Raw genomic sequence first — 23235 nt, forward strand, 5'->3', positions numbered from 1 at the left:
CTATCCATGACACACAAGGTATTTTTGCTCAATATGACATAACATCATCATGAAAAATCCTCATTCTATATAATAGGCCTCAAATTCAAAGGTTTAGTTTTGGAAGGCCCTAGAGCAACTCCCCTTTGCTTTCAAAAAAATTGGAAGAGCATAGAATTGTTTAAAAAAATTACCACCATTCATTTGAACGATAGTTTGTTTTTAAGCCTTCAAAATACAAATTTACAAAATATGAGGGTATTTTAGGAATACAGGGTGCTTTAGGAATTTCTCCAAAAAGTAGGATATTTTGGTAATTTCTTGGATAAATTCTGTGTTTACATTTTCCCCGCAAGACGAATAAGGCAAGGCTAGCGCGTCGAGGTTCAAACCAGTCATCCTGCCTCACTGCAGACGGTATTGTCGCTTTCATACTTTGTGTGTCGAGCAACTGTTACTGATTTCTTAGTCATAAGAAGGCAAAGTTGCAATGCGTGTAGTAGACCTGCTATGCAAAGGCTCAAAACACAAATAAAGGAGTGATCCATCCTATGAGCACAGATCGGAAATAACATGATTTGATGCATTATGTTTGAGAGAGAGAGAGATTGATTTACGAAAAGAAGAGAGAGAGATTGATTGATTTTGGGGTTGCTGGCATATTGGAGTCACTTGCAATGCATTCATTTTTGATGCCGCCTTGGGCATTCAGCATTATGTTGCGAAGCTTTTCGGATTGAGGGACTTCTCCAATGGCAGCTTGACCTTCTACAGCACGCTGATATCTTGGTCAGAGATGATTTAGTTCCTTGGCATATGGAAATCTTCTTTGTTCCTTTGCCATGACTTTGTATCTTTTATGCACGATGAACTAGAGCCATCCTGCATCTTGTAATCTTGAAATCTTGTACTTGTATTTGTAATTAATATAATTATCTATTGAGAGAGAGAGAGAGAGAGAGAGAGAGAGAGAGAGAGAGAGAGAGAGAGAGAGAGAGAGAGAGAGAGATTTATTTCAACTTCTACTAGAGGTAGAATATGACCTTTGAGAGATTACATTGCTCGATGGTATGTCTTAGAAAGGATGACCCACCCCCCTGCCCTCCCCCCCACCCCCCCAAAAAAAGTATTATAAAATATTATGGTATTAATGCACACAAGAGCTCCTAAAATCTACCATCCTATTGGATCCATCCTAGGGTTATGTTGAAGGGATCTTTACTCCTCTATAATAAATTCTATTGAACTCAAGTTTGTTGGGAATATCCAATGTTGAAGTGAATTTCCTTCAAATATTTGGTAGGGGTGAGAGATGATAGGATCCAATGATAGTATGGATCCTCAAATAATCTTGTGGATTTGTCTTTAGTCACCATGGACTCTACTAGATGGAGCTAGTATTAGGGGTTAAGCTTGTTGTGTTGGTGTTACGAATCTAAAGGAGTCTATGGTTATTCATTGTCCTACATAGCCTACTACTGCTTCTTGGGGCTAGGCCTATGAAGTGTGAAACATGCATCTTAGGTTAATGAATGCCATAACTTAATGTATGGGACCAAATCCCTCTTAGAAAAGACCATGGTAGCACCTTGTATTTCATCATAGGCAAGGCATTTGATCTAAGCCCAATTCTCTTTGCCATTTCTTGCTCAATAATGAGTGGCCAATCATGATGGTCACCTGCACTTCAAGGCCAGACCATATATTTTGGTTAGTGAGTGCTAATCTTAATGGTCATGTAGGTGTGTGGTTCCATTAGATCTCCTACCTTCAAGACATGAATAATGTTGTTGGCTTCTCAAGTAATAGGAAGGCCTAACATGGCCGGATTATACATGCGTGCCAATAAGGTGCGAAGATAACAAGCACAAGGAAAAGTACTTTGCTACCAAACCATCATGATCCTATGCTCTCTCGTTTTGGAGTTTGCCTATGGCATTTCATACCAACTCTATTATGAAGACAGATGAGTGGGTGTGGTTTGGGTCCATGATAAATGAGGGGCTGCATAGGGGCATGGTAGCATGATGCATGGATATGTGAGCTCTAGGTAATTGGGGTTGGATAGAAAAGTGTTGTTGGAGCACAACATGGATATGCTGTTGGCAAGCAGTACCTTGTACACATTCATCTTAATGTTGCAATATAACACATAGGCATTGTTTCTGTCTTTGGGTTCTCTAATAGTTTCTAGAGTTGTGCAATTAGGATCTAATGTCTTACATTGAGAGATTGTTGATATTGAATAATTTATTTGGCTTGTAGGAGTGAGTTCTTAGTTGCTCCATGCGTGTTGCTTGCATTGGTAACATGAGCTCTTCCTACAACACATTTCTAATGTGATCGAAACTCTTGCTTACATTAGTGACTGTATACATTGTATTGAAATTGAACCACCGCAACCCCCCGCCCGAAACCCCAAAAAAAAAGACACACATAGAGAATATCCTGCCCCACGCGAGATGAAACATGCGTTTTGTGAGTCAAATACAAATTGTTGAGTGAGCCAAAATTGAGTAGAACAAGACTTCACCTCGAGTGAGTGGATCAAATGAGGCTTATAGCAAAACACCTCTTACTAAATTTCCATCTTCAAAATGGGCTACTCCAAAGCTCCTACAAGTTGTTTAACCACACGAAGGTTTTGAAAAATGGTTCAAAACATGTGTATGAAGTCTTCAACGTATTCTTGATTTTCACTTTTCATCTTCTTGTTATTCATTTATACTTTGGGTATTGCATCTTTAGTGATCACATCGCATTGTTTTTTATGCATCAAAAGGAAGGTTAACTTTGATAGTTCAAGGGCGAAGACTGTATCCATTGAACTCTCTATTTGAACATCCAAAGTTGAGCTAGCCATTGGAGAGGTCTACCTAGTGTCTAACTCCTTACAAAGAATTAGAAAAATACTTTTGGTTGAAAACAACATACACAAAACTTGCTTAGCACATTGACCCTAATTTTACATTGTCATGAATGATTATAAGAGATTAATGGATGGCTAAAAGTCTAGTTGATGGTTGGCCATACAAATCTAAAATGTCCAAATAACTCTCAGGCTTCTTTCTCTAATTTTTGGATATTTACAAGAGATAATATCTAAAATATCAGAAATTGGCTAAACTTGTCCAAAAATCTAATATTTTTAGATCATCTACACTATAGACACTGACATTAATGACTAATATGGCATTGGCTCTCTAGATCAATAAGAAAGCCGCACTCATGAGTTTTTCACACTGTGAGCGCGTAGCGGCACGACATCAAGCATCCTTTGGCATGTGCCAAAGTTTTATGGATCTGCGTGTCAGGAGAAGTATCCTTTGCCATGTCAATGTCTTCATCTTCCACTTCTTTTTCTTCCATATTCTCACGTTCATGCTCAACAAACTCTTGAATGGCTTTATACATCTCTAAGTGTCAACATAAATAATCTCTTTTTTTGCCTTGTTTTCAATATTAATTGTTGCAAAAATTTCAGCCAGTATCAACATCAACCAGCCCTGAAAATAGCCCTGAAATACCTTCATTTGCAGCCATCAACCATATGTTTTTAGTTCTTTCTCAGCCCATTGTACATATTTCTTTTCAGCCTTGCACATGATTGAAATATTCTTAAAACTGCCAAGACTACATGCTGTCCATTCTTGCAATCCAGACATAAACACAGTTTCCCCCTTTCTTGGAGGCATAATTATCTTCCTAGAGGCACTGCCATAGCCTCCACTTATAGCAGTGCTGTCTAAAAACCCTTAAAACTCTCGTGCATTAGGTGGCATAGGATTATCCTGTAGCCTATCCTGATTGCGGGGATGATTCACACAAATAGTGAGAAATTGTACTGCCTTTGTATTGTCTTTACTCCGAACTTGGGCATATGAAGAACCATCATCCAAGGTTTTTGTTTCCAGCTTTGATTCTGAAATATAGGGCTGTCCCAAAACCACTGGATAACTACATGAATCCTGCACAAAAAAATGATATTCATCCCTAACATCTCCAATAGTCACGGGTACGTTCGGACAAGTCGCATAAAGATCCCCTAATGAATTGTTTATTGCTCGCATGTGCCATCCCGGATCTACATCAATCGGCCAACCTCCATTCTTATACAAGCTGCGTGCTATAACATTGGTTTCGGAACCATGATGGAAGAGAGCTATGCAAGGCGTCTCTTATTTTTCCACTTTAATAATTGTCTCTGTTGTAGCATGAGCCCAATGCGTTCGTGAATAATGACTGCTTGGAATAAAATGACTTCTTCTTCATGTGCTTGCTGATGGACATCCCTATCATACATAGCCTTCTCTCTATGCTTAGTGCTGCCCATAATACCATTTTCAGCCACAAGCTTGCTATCTATACTTTCATTTAACCCATTTTTAGCATCAATATGTTCCAAAACAGCATTACATACATCATTATATTCCCTCCGAAGATGTTTCTCTATGTCTTTGTCAACGTGCATCAATGCTTGCAAAACTTCACCATCAAATTGTCTTTTTCGTTTCAGCATATCAATGATTGCATCATGAAATTCATGCTTTGCGATTCCAAGAACTTCGCAAAGTGTGAATTCCACTCTACTGCCAAGTATACGATCTTCCAAGACTTTTTAAAGGTTTGTGGCAGTCTCAAGATTTGATTGTAACCTGTAACCGGGCTGCTTGTCCCTTTTCTTCCCTTCTTGTTTCTTCTCTTGAGATACATCCTCCAAAACATACTCAGGTATGGCTTTTTCAGCCTCTTTTTGCTGCTCCATTTTACTTCGTGTTATGCGTTTAGATGGACCTGAAGAGAAAGAACTAGCAGTGCCCTCATCTCTTCTTCTCTTTTCTTCCACAAGAGCTTCTTGATTATGAATCTTAGCCAAATAAGCATAGGCTGAAAATGAATCCACTTGTGCACTCCATCCTGTTCTCCCTTGTATACTTTGATTTGCATCAACCAATTTAGACTTTGTTGTTTTGCCCTTTTTCATGTAATCTAATACTTGCATCCAAACACGAGATTTTGCTTCAGTCATGCCTCCTTTACGAGCTTCATCAGTCCTTTCAATTCTCAATCCATATGTGCCTGCATCTATGGCAGCAAATGCTGTCCTTACAACCATCTCTTCCAATCTCTTTTGCATGCCACCATTTCCAAAATTTGGCTCTATTGGAAGACCGGTTTCTGTTGCATGTATTTTTCCATCTTTCCAAAAGACTAACCTTTTTACTTCTGCTTCGCGGTAGACTGTACAATCTCGATTTTCATGCTGTAAACTATCACACCAAATGCATCTTCTCTTGTATCCTTCTTTGTATAGTCCTTGGGATGTTGTCCGAGCCTTCTTTTCTACCTTAGCATCCAACATTTTAATCTTTGCATAGATTTCTGTCAAATTCAGTATCAAATCACGCATGCGTTTGATTAATTTATCCACAACATCACCTTTAAGAGCCGGACCAATATGTATAGCCGGCTGTTCCGCCATAGCTATAGGTGCCTTGGCTGCAGTTTCAGCCCCCTTGAGCACTGGCAGGTGTGGTGCGTGTACCCCATCTTAATTTCATCCGCTCTCTCTTTACCAACATATGCACTGCTTCATTTACATTAGCCCAATCTGATTTTATTCCTTTTCAGAAGAGGCATCTTCTAAACAATCAGTTAGCTTCTCCTGCAAAACAGGATCTGAAGCCTTCAAAAACAAATCAATTTTCTGACTCTCCAATGATTGCTGGTCATGGGTATTCAATTGCGCATACTGACTTTCAAATTCACGGAGCAAAGCTGTAGCAGCCAATCCTTTATTGGGCTTTTCAATCAAATCTATAAATGTCTTTTTAGTTACCAATCCTGCATCTTCCAAGAAAAACTCTTCTCTCAAAGCTTTCTTAAAAGCTGCCCAATCAACATCTCTTCTATGTAACTCATCAATCCGATCATGCAATGTATACATGGCCAAACGGGAGAAATACCGACTCCATGCATACTGCGGTACCCCACGAAACATATTTTTTTCATACAACCGAATGAAGGCCGAAATATTTTGACCCTTAAATTGCTTCAATTCTTGTCCCACTGCTTGCAATGCATTCACATCTAAGGAATGAATTCTTTCTGCTTCCTACCGAGTTTGCATTTGCTGTTGTAACAACAGTTGCTGCTGTTGTTGCTGCAACAAAGCAAGCATTTATTGTAAAGCATCACCACCACTTGATCCAGCAAAATTTCCCATTTTTACACACCTTTGCTACCAACTTTCATGTCGGGTTCACCACTGTCAGAGCGTTTGGGGTCGAAAGTTTACCACACAGGTAAGAGACAGTAGGGTGAAGGGAGATTTAGGGAGAGGAGTAGACGGAAGAGAAGGGGATTTGAAGAAATAAAAGATGTAAAATAATACTCACAGAAAGAAATAGAAGATGTAGAAGAATACTCACAGAGGTGAAGCCTGTCAATTTATTTCTGCATTATGAGAAGATAAATCTCTTGTAGACAAAAACGTGCATAAAATAATACCTTCCTTTTTGCTGCTTAGATCGCCAATCTAATGCTTCCATTGGCTTCGAAAGGGGGGGTAAAATACCAGTACACCTGGCCAGAATTTTGCCAGACCACTCCTTTATCTCCCAATTTAGAGTGCTATTTACTATGATCGCAACGATTTTGCCAATCCTTCTTTTTACATAAAATCCTCCCAAAATGGTTGAAAGTTACATGTTTTCTTTTACATGTCATCCTACTCTAGAAGTTGTCTACAATTTTTGGATATTTACAAGAGATAATATCTAAAATATCAAAAATTGGCTAAACTTGTTCAAAAATCTAATATTTTTGGACCATCCACACTACGGACACTGACATTGATGACTAATATGGCATTGGCTCTCTAGATCAATAAGAAAGCCGCACTCTAGAGTTTTTCACACTGTGAGTGCGTAGCGGCACGACAACGTTATGGCATGGTAGGCAGGTGTGAATAGCAATGATGTTGTTCAAGGGTTGCATCCAGGTAGGTGTGGTGGGAGTTAGTGAGGTGTGACAGAGGGCATGCAGGGAAGGCATTCAATTGTGTGATGGGAGTCAGATGTCACAAAGTGGCAGGCAGTCGTCTTCAGCAGTTGTCAGGTCAGCATGCACGGTAATACCAGAGTCTTTCCTACTCTCCTACTTGATTACTTCCTTGCACAAGATACTTCACACAGCTCACTGCTTGTGTAACACAAAGCTTCGCTGTAGATAAGATTGATACAAAGTAATTCTGTGAAATGAGGTTGCTTGTAGATGCTGGAATTATAGTGTTAAGGACCAAGGTATCTATGTGAAGTCTTGCTTATGGAAAACAAAACTACGTCATAAATCAAGGCCAATACAGAGAAGGGTGTGCTTGTTTTATAGTTCGTGACATGGGCTATCACATAGGAAGACAAACTCGTGCATCATCTATAACCTGAACTTGGTTGGTTAAACTTGGTTGGTTACTTATTCACAAAGTCAATCTACTCTCTAATACAGTAAAACAATGTACCTATAATTTGATTTATCAAGGAAAGGTAATGCCTTCGATTGCATGTTTGAGGTCCTGGATATGTTTCGATTTGGAAAAAAGAACTTAAAATCCTGAAGGGGAGTAGATAGTTGCTACAAAGCAAGTGGTTAGAGTTGTAGATCTAGCACTATTGTGTAGTTTTACTGAAAAAAGGTATATATGTGAAGTCTTGCTAATATATGGAAAACAAAACCATGTCATAAATCAAGGCTAATACAGAGAAGGGCGTGCTTGTTTTACAGTTTGTGACATGTGCTATCACATAGGAAGACAAACACATGCATCATTTATAACCTGAACTTGGTTGATTACTTAATCACAAAGTGAATCTACTCTCAAATACAGTAAGACAATGTACCTATAGTCTGATGATTTATCAAGGAAATATAATGCCTTTGATGATGTTTGAGTGCCTGGATATGTTTGGATTTGGTAAAAAGAACTTGAAATCTTGAAAGGGAGCAGATAGTTGCTACAAAGCAAGCGGTTAGAGTTGTAGATCTAGCACTGTTGTGTCGTTTTACTGAAAAATGTAATTTTCTTGATATCTTGGAACTAGCCCGTCAGACTAAGTATATTCTGGGTGTGCTGTGATGCAGGTTTGATGGCTTCGCAATTTGGAAGAATTGGTAATTTATCAACAAGCAGCTCAAAGGATGGTATGTTAGCAGAACTCCTGTCAATGGGCTTTGAGACAGCTGCTGTCGTGGAGGCTTTGCAAATAGAGGAAGTTGTCTCTTTAGCTGATGCTGTAGAGATTCTGCTCGCTGGAAGTGTTTCTGCACAGCACCATTCAAAGCAAATCAATGAAAGAAAAGCCACTGCCTTGGCTTCAAAGGCTGACGGAAAGCTGGGAGCCCCCACAGATATGCCAGGTTTGATTGAGGTCAAACAGAATGCTCATACAACTGAGTTGGGCACGCAACATTAGAACTTCTAAGTAAACAAAGAATTTGCATGCCTAGCTCAGAAGTATGCACCCCCTTAAATGGACTATGCATGCCTGATTCTGTTCTTTTAAATAAACAAAGAATTTGTATGTCTAGTATCTACCCCCTTAAATGGACTATGAATGCCTGATTCTTCTGAGTGTGTACTTTTGCCAGATTATGTGGATTTACTTTCATGCACAACTTTCAATGCTTCTGAAAGAAGTGAAGACAGTTCACTTGGTAGCAGAAAAACCAGTTACAATGGGAAGGTGAGGCTGATTTCCGACATTGAATTGCAAGCCCAAGAAGCCTTGAGCAAGTATTTTGGTTATCACTCTCTGAAAAGCTTTCAGCTAGAGGCCCTGAAAGCCTGGGCGGCTAATGAAGATTGTCTTATTCTAGCAGCAACAGGTTCAGGTGTGTGAATAATGCATATGCATCACATGTGTAACACCCATGATATAAGAACGGTGAATGTTAAAATTATTTTGTACTCTGACATGCTCAATTATGTTGAATTTTTTGTCATACTACAGGAAAATCGTTATGCTTTCAACTGCCAGCATTGTTGACAGGAAAAGTTGTGGTAGTTGTTTCCCCACTTATCAGCCTCATGCATGATCAGTGCCTTCAGCTTTCAAGGAAAGGAATAGCTGCTTGCTTTCTGGGTTCTGGACAGTCTGACAAAAATGTTGAGAAGCAGGCCATTGCAGGAATGTATAGTATTGTTTATGTCTGTCCAGAGACTCTGCCACGGTACATAATTGTTTGGTGTCTTATTTTGCCAGCTCCTCCAATTAGATGCCACCTGATCTATGATTCTAGTTAGTTGCCTCTCTCTTGTTCAGATTAATCTGTTCCTTCAAGCAGCTAGCCTGCAGCCGTGGCATCACACTTTTTGCAATTGATGAGGCTCATTGTATCTCAAAGTGGGGGCATGATTTTCGCATGGACTACAGGTCTGCTATTTCTCATCTGTTTTGTCAGTCAGAAATTTCAGATGCATGCATTTCTCTGAAGAATTTGGTGGAAAGCTTGCATGTTTATCATCCAGTGTCATTCAGATGCATGCATCTCTCCACAGAATTTTGTGGAAATCATGCATGCTTGTCATCCATTGTCAGATTCAGTCTTCAGATATGTGCACCTTTTTTTAAAATTTGGTACAAAGCTTGTCATTGCCCTTCTTATCCAAACTAATTGGCACTTTCTTTTGTGACATGAGAGGTGTCTTAAGCTGGCAGTCTGCTCGTAGGATTCATCTATCTTACATCTGGAAATAGTTTACTGTAACATTTCTTCCTTATGAAGAGCTTGTGATCATTCGCACTTGGCTTTATGAGGGCCCTTACTGATGTATATTCTCTTGTTACTTCACCAGGCGGTTGTCTATTTTGAGGGAAACATTTCGAGCCCGGGCATTAGAAGGGTTGGAACACGATATACCTATCATGGCTCTTACAGCTACAGCCACAAATAGTGTTCAAAGAGATATATTGGATTCTCTTAAATTTGGCAGTACTTCAAGAATCGTGCAAACAACACTTTTTAGGCAAAATCTCAGGTTTTCAGTAAGTTCTTTCAACTTTGTCCATTGGGCGTCTCACATGAATTGGTAATTTATTTATTTTGGAGTAGGCTATTTTGGATACTATAGACCCCTGGGTATCTCTCTCACATTGTACAGCTATAAGCATCAAGTTGAGATGTTTTACACCAGCAATTTGTGGGTCCAATATTAACTGAGAAGCGTTATACTAGATATTTTGGTTAAATTTCCATAAAAAGGAGACAAACGTGATGGCAATCTGGATATGCCAAAAGTTGCAATGTAAATGAATTATATGCAATCAGGAGAAGCAACCCAAGTCTGTAGGTCTGGCCCTAACATTTTCTAGATTAGGCAATTCCAGCACAATGACACTGCAAAGTTCTGGCATAAAAAATAATTGAGAGCAATGGATGGTCATGTAACTAATTTCTGTCAAATAGGTCAAACACAGCAAGACAAGCAGGCCTTCTTCTTTTGCTAAAGACTTTAAAGATTTGATCCAGTTCTATGGACTAGATAGTGGACAAGAAACTCAAAAAACGGTTGACAATAGTAGATTTTGTGCCGGCAAGGCCACCTGTAATGGAGTTCAACAGACTGAGGCGGCTCCAGATAGTATGGATGACAATGCAGTCACTTATAAATGTTCCGAGGCTTCTGACTCTATGGACGACCTAGATGAGTCAATGGATCTTGAAAATTTGGATTCTGAGGAAGAAAGAGAGTTTCTTGGAGTAAGAATGGGGTCTGCAGATGGCTCAGAGGTCTGTGTTGTTGTTGTTCCAAGAGAATGAAAATGCTCTAAATGTACTGGTACAATCAAAATAAACAAAAGTTTCTACATTCCATTTTGTGCCAGAATCTTACAGAAAGCAATATGCAAGGAGAAGAGTACCAGGAACTCACGGTTGAATATCTGGAAGATGATAACGAGGAAGAAGTGGAGCGATTGGGAGGTGACTTTGATGGTAATTACCATTTTTCTTGTGTTTCCAGATACAAGCAACTGTTTTATAGATATACCTCTTTCTGTTTTTGGACTCTATAAAGCTGTGGTTTTAAATTGTCTGAAGTACATTGGCATCTAAGTTACTCCTGGTAACAGAGATTTGGAAAGGTTTGTGGTCATAATGAGCAGCAGTTCTCCTTTTTAGCCCTGATGAAGAACTACGCTAGCTGTTGATGTCCATAAAAGTTTGATCGTGGCCCTTTTGACATTCTGGTATGTGTGAAGGGTCATTGGACATTATAGAGTGTTATGTGGATGCCTTACGTGCTGTGTATACGTTTAAAGAAAGGAAAGGGCAAATCGTGCATGGTCTGGTAAACTCTATGTTTGCCTGTATTGCTTCTAGCATCCTGCAAAGTTGCTTATCTTTAGTTTGTGCATTTAAAAAACAAGATAGCATTCTTTAACACTTAGCTTCTCTTCAGGATGGCTTATGTTAATTTATTGAGTAAGCCATAAGTAAACCTAAATTAAGGGACTTTTTGATTAAAGACTTCACATATGGCTTGGCAAAGGAAGTTCTCTATATATCACAAATTTCAGGGAACCTTTATTTGAATAAGTTTTCTGTTATTAAGGCTCATGGGAGATATTTTGCAATGTATGGCTTCTAGAAACTCAAGGTCTGAAATTCGAAATATATTTTCTTATCTTTGTGCAATAGTAGCATGGAATGAGGCTCCAAGCGAGGGGTTTAGCGACAGCATTCTACATGGTCCTGGTGCAATTGAAACCAAGATCATTGAAATGGGAAAAGGTCCTACCATTGTTTATGTCCCAACAAGGAAAGAGACGGAGACCTTGGCAAAGTTCTTTTGTAACCATGGGCTTAAAGCTGCAGCTTATCATGCAAAGGTATATGAGTCCAAAACATACAGTTGTCACCAAGGTCATGGAAAAGAGTGCCCCTCTCTTGAAAAGGCATTTCACTTTGTCAGTTTTCAAAACAAAGCATTGTATCATAAACAGCTTACTTATTGCATTTGCTGGCTTTCAGTAGGCTGGAGTTGACAAACCAATTGTTGTAAATATGCGCCCCCCCCCCCCCCCCCACCCCCCCGCCCTTTTTTGTCTCTGTCTTTGTACTTGATAAGTAATTGCAGGTTGCTTTTATTGCTCCATGTGATAGTATCACTCCCCAAGTGAGAAGATAAAACCATTGGTAGATCTCCTCTTTGACACATCACTAACCCAATTAGGACGAGTATGACCATGCAGTTGCACATGGTTCTTATATCTTGATGTTAGTCTTCAGATGATCCATGAGTCATGATTCATGATTCATCTTGTTGTTTTGAAAATTGAAGTTTTAACATTTTACTGTTTTGAGTTTTAACTTGTAAGTCAGTAATAAGTATTTTATGTTTGATATAAGTTGTAATATGTTCAACTTGAAACTTCATAAATTCACATTGATATGTTTAGATACCTATGTATTTATTTTAGGGTAAAATCCAAAACTCCTCTCCTTGTTTCCAAAGTTGGCCGAAACTCTGAACGATTTTTGCTGTTAAACTCCCCTGTACTATGGTTTGAAGTCTTTTTGTGCTTCAAGCAGTCTATTAGCATGGCTGAAAATTTGTCAGCATATAGAGTGGGCTCTCTTCATTCCGATGGAGGGGAGAAGTATATGTCTAAGAAATTTGATGTATATTTGGCTGAATGTGGGATAAAATACCAATATATAGTGCCATATATACTATAACAAAATGGTGTGGTTGAGACGAAAATGTGTGCGAGTCTAACCCTGATATGCGCAAGTTCTGGTCACAGGCGCCCAATCGGGCCATATAGATGGAAGTGTGAACTATCTTTTCTCTAACCCACCGCGTGGGTCCACCATAACCTGTGACCACTCATCAGTGGCCAGCTCCAATGCACTTTTCTTTATATCTAATTAGTGCGAAGGAAACAAATTTAATAAATAATTATATAGACAAATTTATGAAAAAGGATACAAATTCTGTTTCTATAGAGTTGTGACATCCAAATACAAGATGACGAAAACAAATCTATCATCCATAACCTTATAATAAAGGTTGCGGTCATGATTTGATCAATGGAAGCCACTTTGTAAGAAGAATTGATCAATCCTTTGGTACCAAGCCCTAGGAGCTTGCTTCAGGTAGTAGAGGGCCTTTTGCAATCTGTAGACATGATCCTACTTTCCTTGCATAAGAAAACACAGAGTTTTTGAAATATAAATCTCCTCCTCAAGGATGTTGTTCAATAATGCATGCTTCATATCCATTTGGAAGACAGGCTAACGGTGTTGGACTGCTAGAGCCAAAATAGCCCAAATAGGATACATATGCGGTATGGGTACGAAAGTCTTTGAATAATCCAAACCTGCATGTTGTGCAAAGCCTTGGCAACAAGCTGAGCTTTATGTTTGTCCAAGGTGCCATCAGCCAGATACTTGATCTTAAAGACCCACTTCACATCAATCACCTTCGGCTTTTGTGGATGTGGAATCAACTTCCAAGTTTGATTACGCTCAATCGCATCGAGCTCCTCTTGCATAGCATGGCGCCAAACATTCTGTGTAGGAGTCTCATCAATTATAGTAGGCACGTGATCTTGAAGAATCTGTGACATAAGAGTGTAGTTCACACAATGTATCTTGGCTGATCTACATGGGTGTGAAGGGGTCGGAGGAAAGCGAGTAACACCTGCATCCTCTATGAGCTGTTAATACTACCAAGGAATGGTGGTAGACTTATCCTATTGGGAGGGAGACCGAGAGACTTCTAGTACCTATAATGCACTTGTCTGGGAAATGGACTTCCCCTCACTTGGTAAAGGTATATTCCCCTCATCAAAAGAAGAGGGCTCCTTCTCAAACGGCTCAAGTCTCCTAGAAGACACTTGAGCGGGTGCAAAAGGAGTAGAAATACTCTATCAAGAGGGAATAGAAGGAGCCATCAAGGGCGAAAGAGGAGCAGAAGGGGGAGATGGAGGGAAAGGAGTTGAAGATGAAGAAGAGATGTCAATTGGTAACCAAGAAGGAAGGGATGAAGCTGATGGTGGGGGTGTCAATTGATGACAAAGAACCACTTGCACAAGAAGCACCATCAGTGGGATCGTGAGAGGCTAAAGCCTCCTCAAAGATCACATTCGTGCTCACATCAATCTTTTGTGTAGATGGGTCATAGAGCCTATAGCCTTTAATGGTAATATTTGTAGCCCATAAAGATAACCTTCTTTGTCTTTGAGTGAAATTTACTATCTTGTTTCTTCTTGTCCACATAGATATAAGCATCGCACCCAAAGATGCGAAAGTGGGACACAAAAGGCTTCTTTCCAAAGAAAGCCGTGTGGGGAGTCATGTCGTGCAATGTGGAAGTTGGAGACCTGCTGCAGATATGTACCGTTGTAGCAATGGCCTTGTGAAGAAACTGCTAGGGTTTGCATTGGGGAAATACACAGTGAACGACCATGACGGAAACACAAAGACAAAGATAGTGACATGCAAAACTCAAACCCTAAACGAAAAACGCAAAATGCAGAACTCAAAAACGCAAAAACACAAACACAAACAAAGAGAGAAGGAGAACTCTAAAGTGAATGAAATCAATACAATAAATGAATGCGAGAGTACACAGAATGCTTTGAGGGTAGAGTCGTGAGTGTTAGAGTGTGATGTCCATCGAAGATGGATCCCGAGTGCTGTAACCACTTGGTGAAGTGTGTCGGAGGGTGTAGAAGACTAAAACACAGACCATCGGAAACAATAGGATGCTTCTCCACAACCATGGAGATGCATAAGGATGCCAGTGATGGCTGCAACTGCCAAATGCAGCAAAAGAGGTGTCGATTGGGGCTGGTGATGGCTGTCTTGGGCCAAATGCAGTAGTGGAAGAAGTGCCAGGTAGTAGGCAACAGCTAGAAGGGTAGTCACCAATGGTTGGAGCAGTAGACAGAGTGGTGGCAGCAGTCATAAAGACCAGACAGCCATGTGGAGGAAGGTGTTGGATTTTCTCACTTACGCCTACGCTCACATAGGAGTGTCGGTGATTAGTAGGACATTGGGGTGCTTTTTACTCTTTTCCCCAGACTTATGGTATTATTTCGTATGTGCTTATGACACACACTTAACGGGCACTTATCGTGTTCGGGTGTGAACACCCCCTACAACCCTAAGGTTTAAGGGTTATACCTTGTACTTTCAGCTTACACTCTTTAGTGTTGAGAATCAGAGTTTGCAGCATTGGAATGTGTGCACAAGAGGGAGAAGAGAGCTCAAAGTACAAGAATGAAATCTTGCTTACTAAGTTGCTTAGAGTACAACTTGGGTACACTCTCTCACCCATGATAGTGACCCATAGGCTGTTTATATAGCCCTTGCCAGCTAGGGTTAGGGTTTCCCCTGCCCCTAGGGCTATTCACACTCATCTGCCCTTATACTCCCTTGCTTACAGTGGGTTTCTATGCCTGTCTTCTAACACCCCCCCTCAATGCCAGGGTGGCATTGGATTACAAGGCATGTAAGAGATTCCCCCCCTTTTTGGGATGCCTTTATAAATCAGGCTTACAAGGTTGTTTTAGGTAGATGATTTAAATAGTCAAAACAATTGATCTTCAGATGAATTGGAGACATAGTTGGCCACCAATTCTTTGGGTATTTCAGGAGTGTTGGGGCATTTACTAGTAATATGCCCTGTCTTCTTGCATTTGTTACATTTCATCTTCTCGGGATACTTCTTCCAGCAGTTGTTTACAAGATGTCCTTTTTTCTTACAGAAAGAACATCTAGTGAGAAGTGTATGAACCAATACTTGTTCACGGGAATTTGAAGTTGCCTGACTGTTGCTGCTTTCTTTGCGGTTCCTCTTTTCTTCATCCAAACAGGATTGAATGGTACTTGCCAAAGTAGGATCTGGAATGTTGGTGAGAGTGGTTACAAGAGTAGGAAACACCTGTTTTATAGCTTTCAGGAGAATAGCAATAGCATCTTCTTCATGTATTGGAGCTTGTACAGAAGCAAGCTGTGCCATAAGTCCCTTCATATGAGAAATGAATTTTCCCAAATCTTCTCCTGAACGATATTCCAAGCTAAAGAATTCAATTTTAAGGAAGATTTTAGTATTTTTGCCAGTGGCTCCATAGAGCTTTTCAAGCTCATCCCATTTTTCTTTAGCAGTGTTTAGTTGATCAACATGATGAATCAGGGATTCATCTAAGTGTAGCATTATGATTGCTTGAGCACGTTGGTCATCCTCTATATCAATCATATTTGCAGAGTTTACAGCTCTACTGCCTTGAATGAGAGGCCAATACCCTCTCTCCATCATTTTGTATTTTATAAGTACCTGCCATGGGTGGAAATCCTTACTATCAAACTTTCGAATTTGAGGACGGACATCAGCATATGTTGTGGTCATTGGGAAGGTCTTACCACTTGTTAGGACAAGGGCAGTGTCTAGTCCCTTACAAACTTTTCACTGAATGCGGAAGCAAATTAGACAATGTGAAGTCAAAGTTGCAATGAAGAGAAAGGCTGAAAATCATATAAGTGTAATATTTCAAAGTAAGACTTTGGTGGTCCTTTTTTTATGTGAAAGCTTCTTCTGAGGTTTAATAGTCTTTTTAGGTTTTAATGAAGTAAACCTAGACTGGACTTCAGGCTCCTCCTTGTGGTATGGCTTAGTGGATGAAGCTTGTGTTGGACACGGTTTGTCTATGATCTCAATGCTTGTTGCTGGACAAAGGAGACCATATCAGCCTGTGCTTTCTTCTGGAGATCTCTTCCCCACATCAGGGCGCAGCTCCTCGCCAGGTCTACCCCTGACATTGTCCACGTGTGAGGCCAGCATTGCGAAAATCCCAGAAACGGCGCAGTTTTCTGACAGCGCAGAATTCGGGCTGCTGTACACGCAGCAGGCGGCGCAATCCGTACAGCTATCTTGGGGCTTTGATAGCCCCCCAAGTGGGCTATCCTCAGCTAAAAGGGTTCCTGGAAATTCCTCTCACAGAGAGAGATCTCTGCCAAACCCTAACTGTGTTTTTTTGGGCAGCCATAGCCAACAAGCTTCAAGCTTGACATTTTGTCATGTTTTCACTCTGAGCTTCATTAACAGTGATTCTAATCACTGAAGCAGAGTCTCTGAAGCCTATTCCAAATTCTAAAGCTCTTGGGCATGCTCAATGGACATCACCAAGCATTGGGAAGCCAACTTCCAACCGGGTTCCATTCAAGCACTTCACTAAGCTTGACAATAGTGTTTTATTAACACTAATCATGAATCATCAGGTTAATTGCTTGCTGGGCATTCACTAAAACCCAGTGAGTTTTTTATTCCTCTTCATATATTGTTGTAAGGTTATGTGTAAAATTAACACATAGACCATCATGCACTAGAAGTGTTTTGCATACCGTGAGTGACTTTGTCTCAAGTATATTGGTCAGTGAAATCTATAGCATGAGTGTCATCGTACTCTCCTCGGACAAGTCCTCCAATGGAGGTAGGTTGCAGGCAGCTATGGAGGAAAGAAGGATAAGATGAAGGAAATGATAGCTCATGTGCACTTAGTGATAGCTGATGCTGAGGGAAATTGAGGAGATCAGAGATGGCTCTGATACCATGTTGAGAATCAGAGTTTGCAGCATTGGAATGTGTGCACAAGAGGAAGAAGAGAGCTCAAAGTACAAGAATGAAATCTTGCTTACTAAGTTGCTTAGAGTACAACTTGGGTACACTCTCTCACCCATGATAGTGACCCATAGGCTGTTTATATAGCCCTTGCCAGCTAGGGTTAGGGTTTCCCCTGCCCCTAGGGCTATTCACACTCATCTGCCCTTATACTCCCTTGCTTACAGTGGGTTTCTATGCCTGTCTTCTAACATTTAGTCTATTGCATTGGGTGTCGTGCTTCACTCTCACACTGTCTACTAATTTTCTGCACTGAGCTTCGATCCTGCCTTCTTCTCACATTTGGTATTAGAGTAGCATTGGCTCTGTTCAGCGGAAGCTCAGGTTCTCCTCACCTCAACTCTGCCCCACCGTCAGATTCGCCAACTACAACCTGCAGCAGCTCGATTGCTCCTTGTGCCACACCCCGGTGTACTGGCCACGTCCTAACAACACGCCTGCCAGTCCGGTCTGCCCCCCCATCCGTCAGATGTACGTCAGCTGCTGCCCTGCCAGTCCCTGCCAGTCCAGAATGCACACGCCCTGCCAGTGCCGCCCGTCAACAGCTGCCATGCCCACCTGTGCCCGCCTGGACCAGCTCCCGCCTTTTGTGTTGCGCTTGCCTGGACTAGCGCCTGCTGCCCTTGCGTGCTGCGCAGTTCCTGTTTGACCATGCCAGCTCGCAACAGTTCTGACACCCACTAGCCTGCGACGTCCAGCCCGCCTGACTGTCCTCACGTCAGCCACGTCACCCCCCCGACACCCGCCTATCGTCAGCGACCACCCGCCATCACATAGGTATTTTTTAAAAACTTTTTTTAAAATCCTTTTATTCCAGAACAAAAATCTGGAAGAGGGGGTTCCTACACAGCAGGCACAGCATATAGGATATGTGTCTGGGACAAATTGGATGCAAATTTCTGGACACATTCATAAAATTTTTTGGGCCTTTTATGTTTTCTGAGGACATTGGCATATGTACTGCAATTACAGTCATTGATGGACTGCTTTGAACAAATCTGGAGCAAGAAATTTTGGGGATTTTGCTGATATAGTGTTGTTGAACACTGATTGCACCTTGGATTGTATGCATTACAGACAATTTTGACAGAGTGCACCTCTGTATACTAATTGCAGAAAGTTATTTCCTGCAATTTCTGGGAATTTTCAGATTTCCAATTTGGTCCCGCTTTGACATTGCTCTTTTGCCTCTTTTGGTAATTGATTATCATGGCAAATCAGGGAGGAGATGTCTTCACCTATGTATCCAAGGAGGACAGATTGGATGGAAATAACTATTCACTTTGGTCCTTCATGATGAAGAATGTACTTGTGACGAAAAATCTTTGGGATTATGTCAGTGGAGAAGAAGCTAGACCTAGAGTTGTGGCTCTAGCTACTCCTCCTCTAGGAGGACGTGCACAACGGGCACCTCAACCTGCTTCACTTCAGCCACTTCCCCAAAGAACAGCAGCTCAAAAAGCATGGGATACACGGGATGCACAGTCTTTGTCACTGATTGCATTGGCAGTTGAGCAGTCAATTATCCCCAAATAGTGGTGTGGATGCCATAGTCTCTGAGTAAGCTTTTATGGCTAGACAGAAAGGCAAAGGCAGCCAAGTAAATAATGCTCCGCAGAGTTCTTGGACTTCTGGCACATCACAGGCAAGTAAAAAACAAGGGGGCACGCAAGCCAAAAATGGCAAATGCCATTATTGCAAGAAGCCAGGCCACTACATCATTGAGTGTAGAAAGCGCTTCGCCAAGGAGGAGTCAAGAATGTCTGTTTCTGATGCTGTTTCCATTGCTACTGAGTCTGCATCGTTTGTTGCAGATAGGGACTATTGCTTTTACACATGCAGTTATGACACTTCTTGGGCTGATCGAGCATTTAGCTCTACTGATGATACACGCACTTGGTTTTTTGACAGTGGTGCTTCTAGACATATTACATCTCACAGAGATTTATTTTCTTTTGTTGGTGCAGCTCTAGTTGGCAAGTCTGTATAGTGTGCCAACAATGCATCATACCCTGTTAGAGGTATTAGGGAGATTGTGCTCACAGCCATTGATGGCTCTATTCTCCGCCTACAAGATGCTTTATTTGTGCCAGGCATGAATAAAAATTTGCTCTCTATTTCTTCTTTGGCATGTTGTGGACTGCAGGTCACATTTGATGATGATAGATGCATGGTGAGAGACAAAGAATATATGACTTTGGTCTTGACAGGCACTTTATGCCATGGGTTATACGAGTTGGATGCTCTTTCAGTTGATCAGACAACATACTTGGCATCCACTCTTACTCCAGCTATGATACTCGCAGAGTTATGGCATGCTAGGATGGGGCATGTGAACTTTGGCAGCTTGATGCTCTTATAGCGTACAGAGATGCTAGATGGATTACCTCTACTGGAGAGACCTCCTGAGCACTTGTGCGAAGGATGTATTTTGGGGAAAATGCATCGTTTTTTGTTTCCCCGTGATTGTGGGCCTATGCACACAAAGTCATTGGGAGGATGTTACTATTTTGTGACTTTTATTGATGACTTTACTCGCTTTTGTTGGGTCTACTCTTTGGTCAAAAAGTCAGAAGTGCATGATGTATTCTTGGCTTTTATTGCACTTGTTGAAAACCAATCAAGCAATGTGAAGGAGGGCAATTTACTTGCAAATGCAAGTGGTGTTAACATACTTGGGATGTAGGCCCCTCTCGCATAAGAGCCCACTTTCTTGGGCTTAAATCTCGCAACCACCTTCACATGTGAAGGATACATGTTGATGATTTCGTTTAGAAGCAGGATTTGGTGATATTTTTGCAGCTATTGATGAGTTTGTGGCTGATTTGGGAGAGGGTTCACATGTGGAGGCAAGCGTTGCGGGTGCAAATGTTCCTAATGTTTCAACTGCAGGTGCAAGTGGTTTCGCTTCGTATAGTGTTCAGCCACCAAGCTCAAAGAAGCAAAAAGTGGGTAGATCATAGGGAGCTTTGGAGAAGTCTTGGAATATGCAAGAAAGGCATAATGGTGATGTTGCCCTTCACATGTTTTTTTATGTTGAGGACATTCCTCATTGGAAAGTGAGAAGTCCATATTTCTTAGACATGGTGAAAGCAATAGGGGAAGTTGGGCAAAGCTACAAGCCCCTCTCATCACACGCTTCGCACAAAGCAACTTAATGATAAAGTCAAATGCATTGATAGAGAGTTGCTTGACATTTGAGATACGTGGAAGAAATATGGATGCAATGTTTTATGAGATGGATGGTACGACACTTATGATAGACAATCATTAATGTCATGGTGTCTTCCATAGATGGTTCTGTGTTCATGAAGGGAGTAGACATAAGTGGATAATATAAGTAAGGAGAGTATATCTATGAGATTTTAAAATATGTAATCTTGGATTTTAGGCTGGAAAATGTGATGCAAGTGTGTATGGATAATGCAGCAAATTATGTGCGAGTTGGGCAATTGATAGAGGCACAATGGCCTAACATTTTCTAATACTAGGTGTGCTTGTCATTACTTGGATCTCCTTTTTGAGGATATTGATCTATTGTCTTGGTTTATTCTTGTATTGGCTGATGCCACAAAAATTGTCGCTTTCACAAGAAACATACAATCTTGGCTTTATATTGCAAATTCAGCATAAAGGAGCTAGTAAAGCTAGCTCAAACACAGTTTGCTTACATGTTTATCATGTTGGCAAACTTACTAGATGAAAGATGCTATAATCGCCTGCAATGTATGGTTGTGAGTGAGGATTGGACTAGGAGGAAGAGAGTTTGCTGCACTGATAAAGCAATGCCAATGGCTAGTATAATTTTGGGGCTTACTTTTTATCAGGATGCAAGGATTATTTTGAAGATATATGCACCTATCTTAAAGATCCTTCGCCTTGCAGATAGGAAAGGTGCAACAATGGGACCAATGTATGAGCTAATAGATCGTCTGATTGAAAATATACAAGGCATTGAGGATGTGGATGCTAGTAAATTACAGTAGTTTAAGGATCTCTATGTTGATAGATGGGATATGGTGCACTCACATGCAACTTACGTTTTGCATCCGATATGGAAATCAAAGAATCTAGATGGTGATGGTGAAGTGAATGAAGATTGGATGAATGTGATTGAGAGGTACTCTTCATGATGTAGCAAAGTGGTGTTTTATGCGATGAATTAGACATGTATAAGTCAGAGGTAGGTGGATATGCACACCCTCTTGCAACAGATGTGGCACGGATGCACCAAGAGGTGAAGTATTGGGAAACATTTGCGGCTTGCACACCTCATTTGCAGTAGCTAGCTATTAAGGTGCTTTCTCAAGGTACTTATGCATCTCCTTGCGAAAGGAATTAGATTACCCTTTCTTTGATACATACGAAGAGAAGAAACAAGTTACTTCCAAAGCATAGAGAGAAACTTGTTTATATCCTCACTAACCTTCGCCTTGTCTCTAAGATCAACGAAAGAGGATAGGAAAAAAATGAGGTTACTAATTGTAAGAGGAAGAGTTGGATAATACCAATGTTATTGTTGAGTCTGGAGAGGATGATCATGATAATGATGATGTTGAAGATGAGGAGGAGAAGAATGATGAGGATGAGGACATTGATGAGGAGGAGGATGAGGAGGGTGCATCTTGCCCATGATTGTCATGTATAATCTTTTTTACATATAGTTTGTTTCAGCCTTCTACTATAGTCTAGAGTCTAGACTACTATTATGCTATGATCTATCCTTTGCCTTTTATAGCAATCTTTTATAAACTTTTAACTATCTATCCTTTTTTGGATTACTCCCACTTGTAGGTTATAGCCATCAGTGCTTCAATTGTGTCGTGGCTCAAATGATTGGAAATAAAAATCTACAATCTTTTTGGCAAATCAATGTTGTGAACTTTAAGTTGCGTCTTCAGCCTCGATACTCATTGGCTTATAGCCATCAGTGCTTCAATTGTGTCGTGGCCCAAATGATTGGAAATAAAAATCTACAATCTTTTTGGCAGATCAATGTTGTGAACTTTAAGTTGCGTCTGCAGCCTCGATACTCATTGGCTTATTGGTAGATTGCAATGTCTATTTTGTAGAATCTAAAGTTGTTGAAACAATGGAATTTTAGTTTTTACTCAGTTTGTTAGCTAAATACTAGATTATATATATTTTAACTATTTTTTAATATTAAAATCAGGGCAACGTATGATTGAGCTTAAAAGGCTTGAATTATACTCCAATCATACTTTCATCTTGTTTGCATATGAGGTATGATTGCTATATGAAAAACTATGCTTCGAATCATTCTTTGGCTTCAAATAGGAGTGTTTCTACTAATACTTTTTTTCAGGATGAGTGCCCTTCCCATAGTGTGGGCATTTGGGCTGAGACTTTGTCTCATCCTTCTTCTCATCTTGTTTCTTGTTGTTATTTACCTTCTTGTTTCCCTTTTTGTTTCCTTCTCTTATACATGTAGTGAAAGGTTTAATAGAGTCGGATCCACTAGCTCCTATCTCTTTAAGATGCTCTTCATGCTGCAAGACAAGTGAGGCTAACTCCTCCCAAAGAAGAGTCTCATGTACTCTCGATGTTAG

The 23235-nt window shown here is 40.5% G+C and overlaps 1 protein-coding gene across 7 annotated transcripts in view; it reads left to right on the forward strand.

Moving 5' to 3' along the window:
- The first annotated feature begins 247 nt into the window (after positions 1 to 247).
- The window catches only part of LOC148011436 (ATP-dependent DNA helicase Q-like SIM), a 117794-nt gene continuing 94806 nt past the window's right edge, over positions 248 to 23235 (forward strand). For 4 of the 7 annotated variants that reach the window (XM_087670503.1, XM_087670506.1, XM_087670508.1 and 1 more), the window contains exons 1-9: positions 248 to 396; positions 8119 to 8394; positions 8626 to 8868; positions 8988 to 9207; positions 9300 to 9410; positions 9833 to 10022; positions 10444 to 10767; positions 10863 to 10971; positions 11677 to 11867. In XM_087670503.1, the coding sequence (XP_087526629.1) occupies positions 8124 to 8394; positions 8626 to 8868; positions 8988 to 9207; positions 9300 to 9410; positions 9833 to 10022; positions 10444 to 10767; positions 10863 to 10971; positions 11677 to 11867 (1659 nt within the window). In that variant the 5' untranslated portion in view covers positions 248 to 396; positions 8119 to 8123. Of the gene's footprint in view, positions 397 to 691; positions 769 to 8118; positions 8395 to 8625; positions 8869 to 8987; positions 9208 to 9299; positions 9411 to 9832; positions 10023 to 10443; positions 10768 to 10862; positions 10972 to 11676; positions 11868 to 23235 lie in introns of all 7 variants that reach the window. The other 3 variants (XM_087670504.1, XM_087670505.1, XM_087670507.1) reach the window with 3 other exon arrangements.

The sequence above is a fragment of the Lygodium microphyllum genome, chromosome 28 (assembly GCF_053477565.2).
Source record: "Lygodium microphyllum isolate KBCC chromosome 28, Lygodium_microphyllum_v1.1.10, whole genome shotgun sequence".
Classification (NCBI taxonomy): domain Eukaryota; kingdom Viridiplantae; phylum Streptophyta; class Polypodiopsida; order Schizaeales; family Lygodiaceae; genus Lygodium; species Lygodium microphyllum.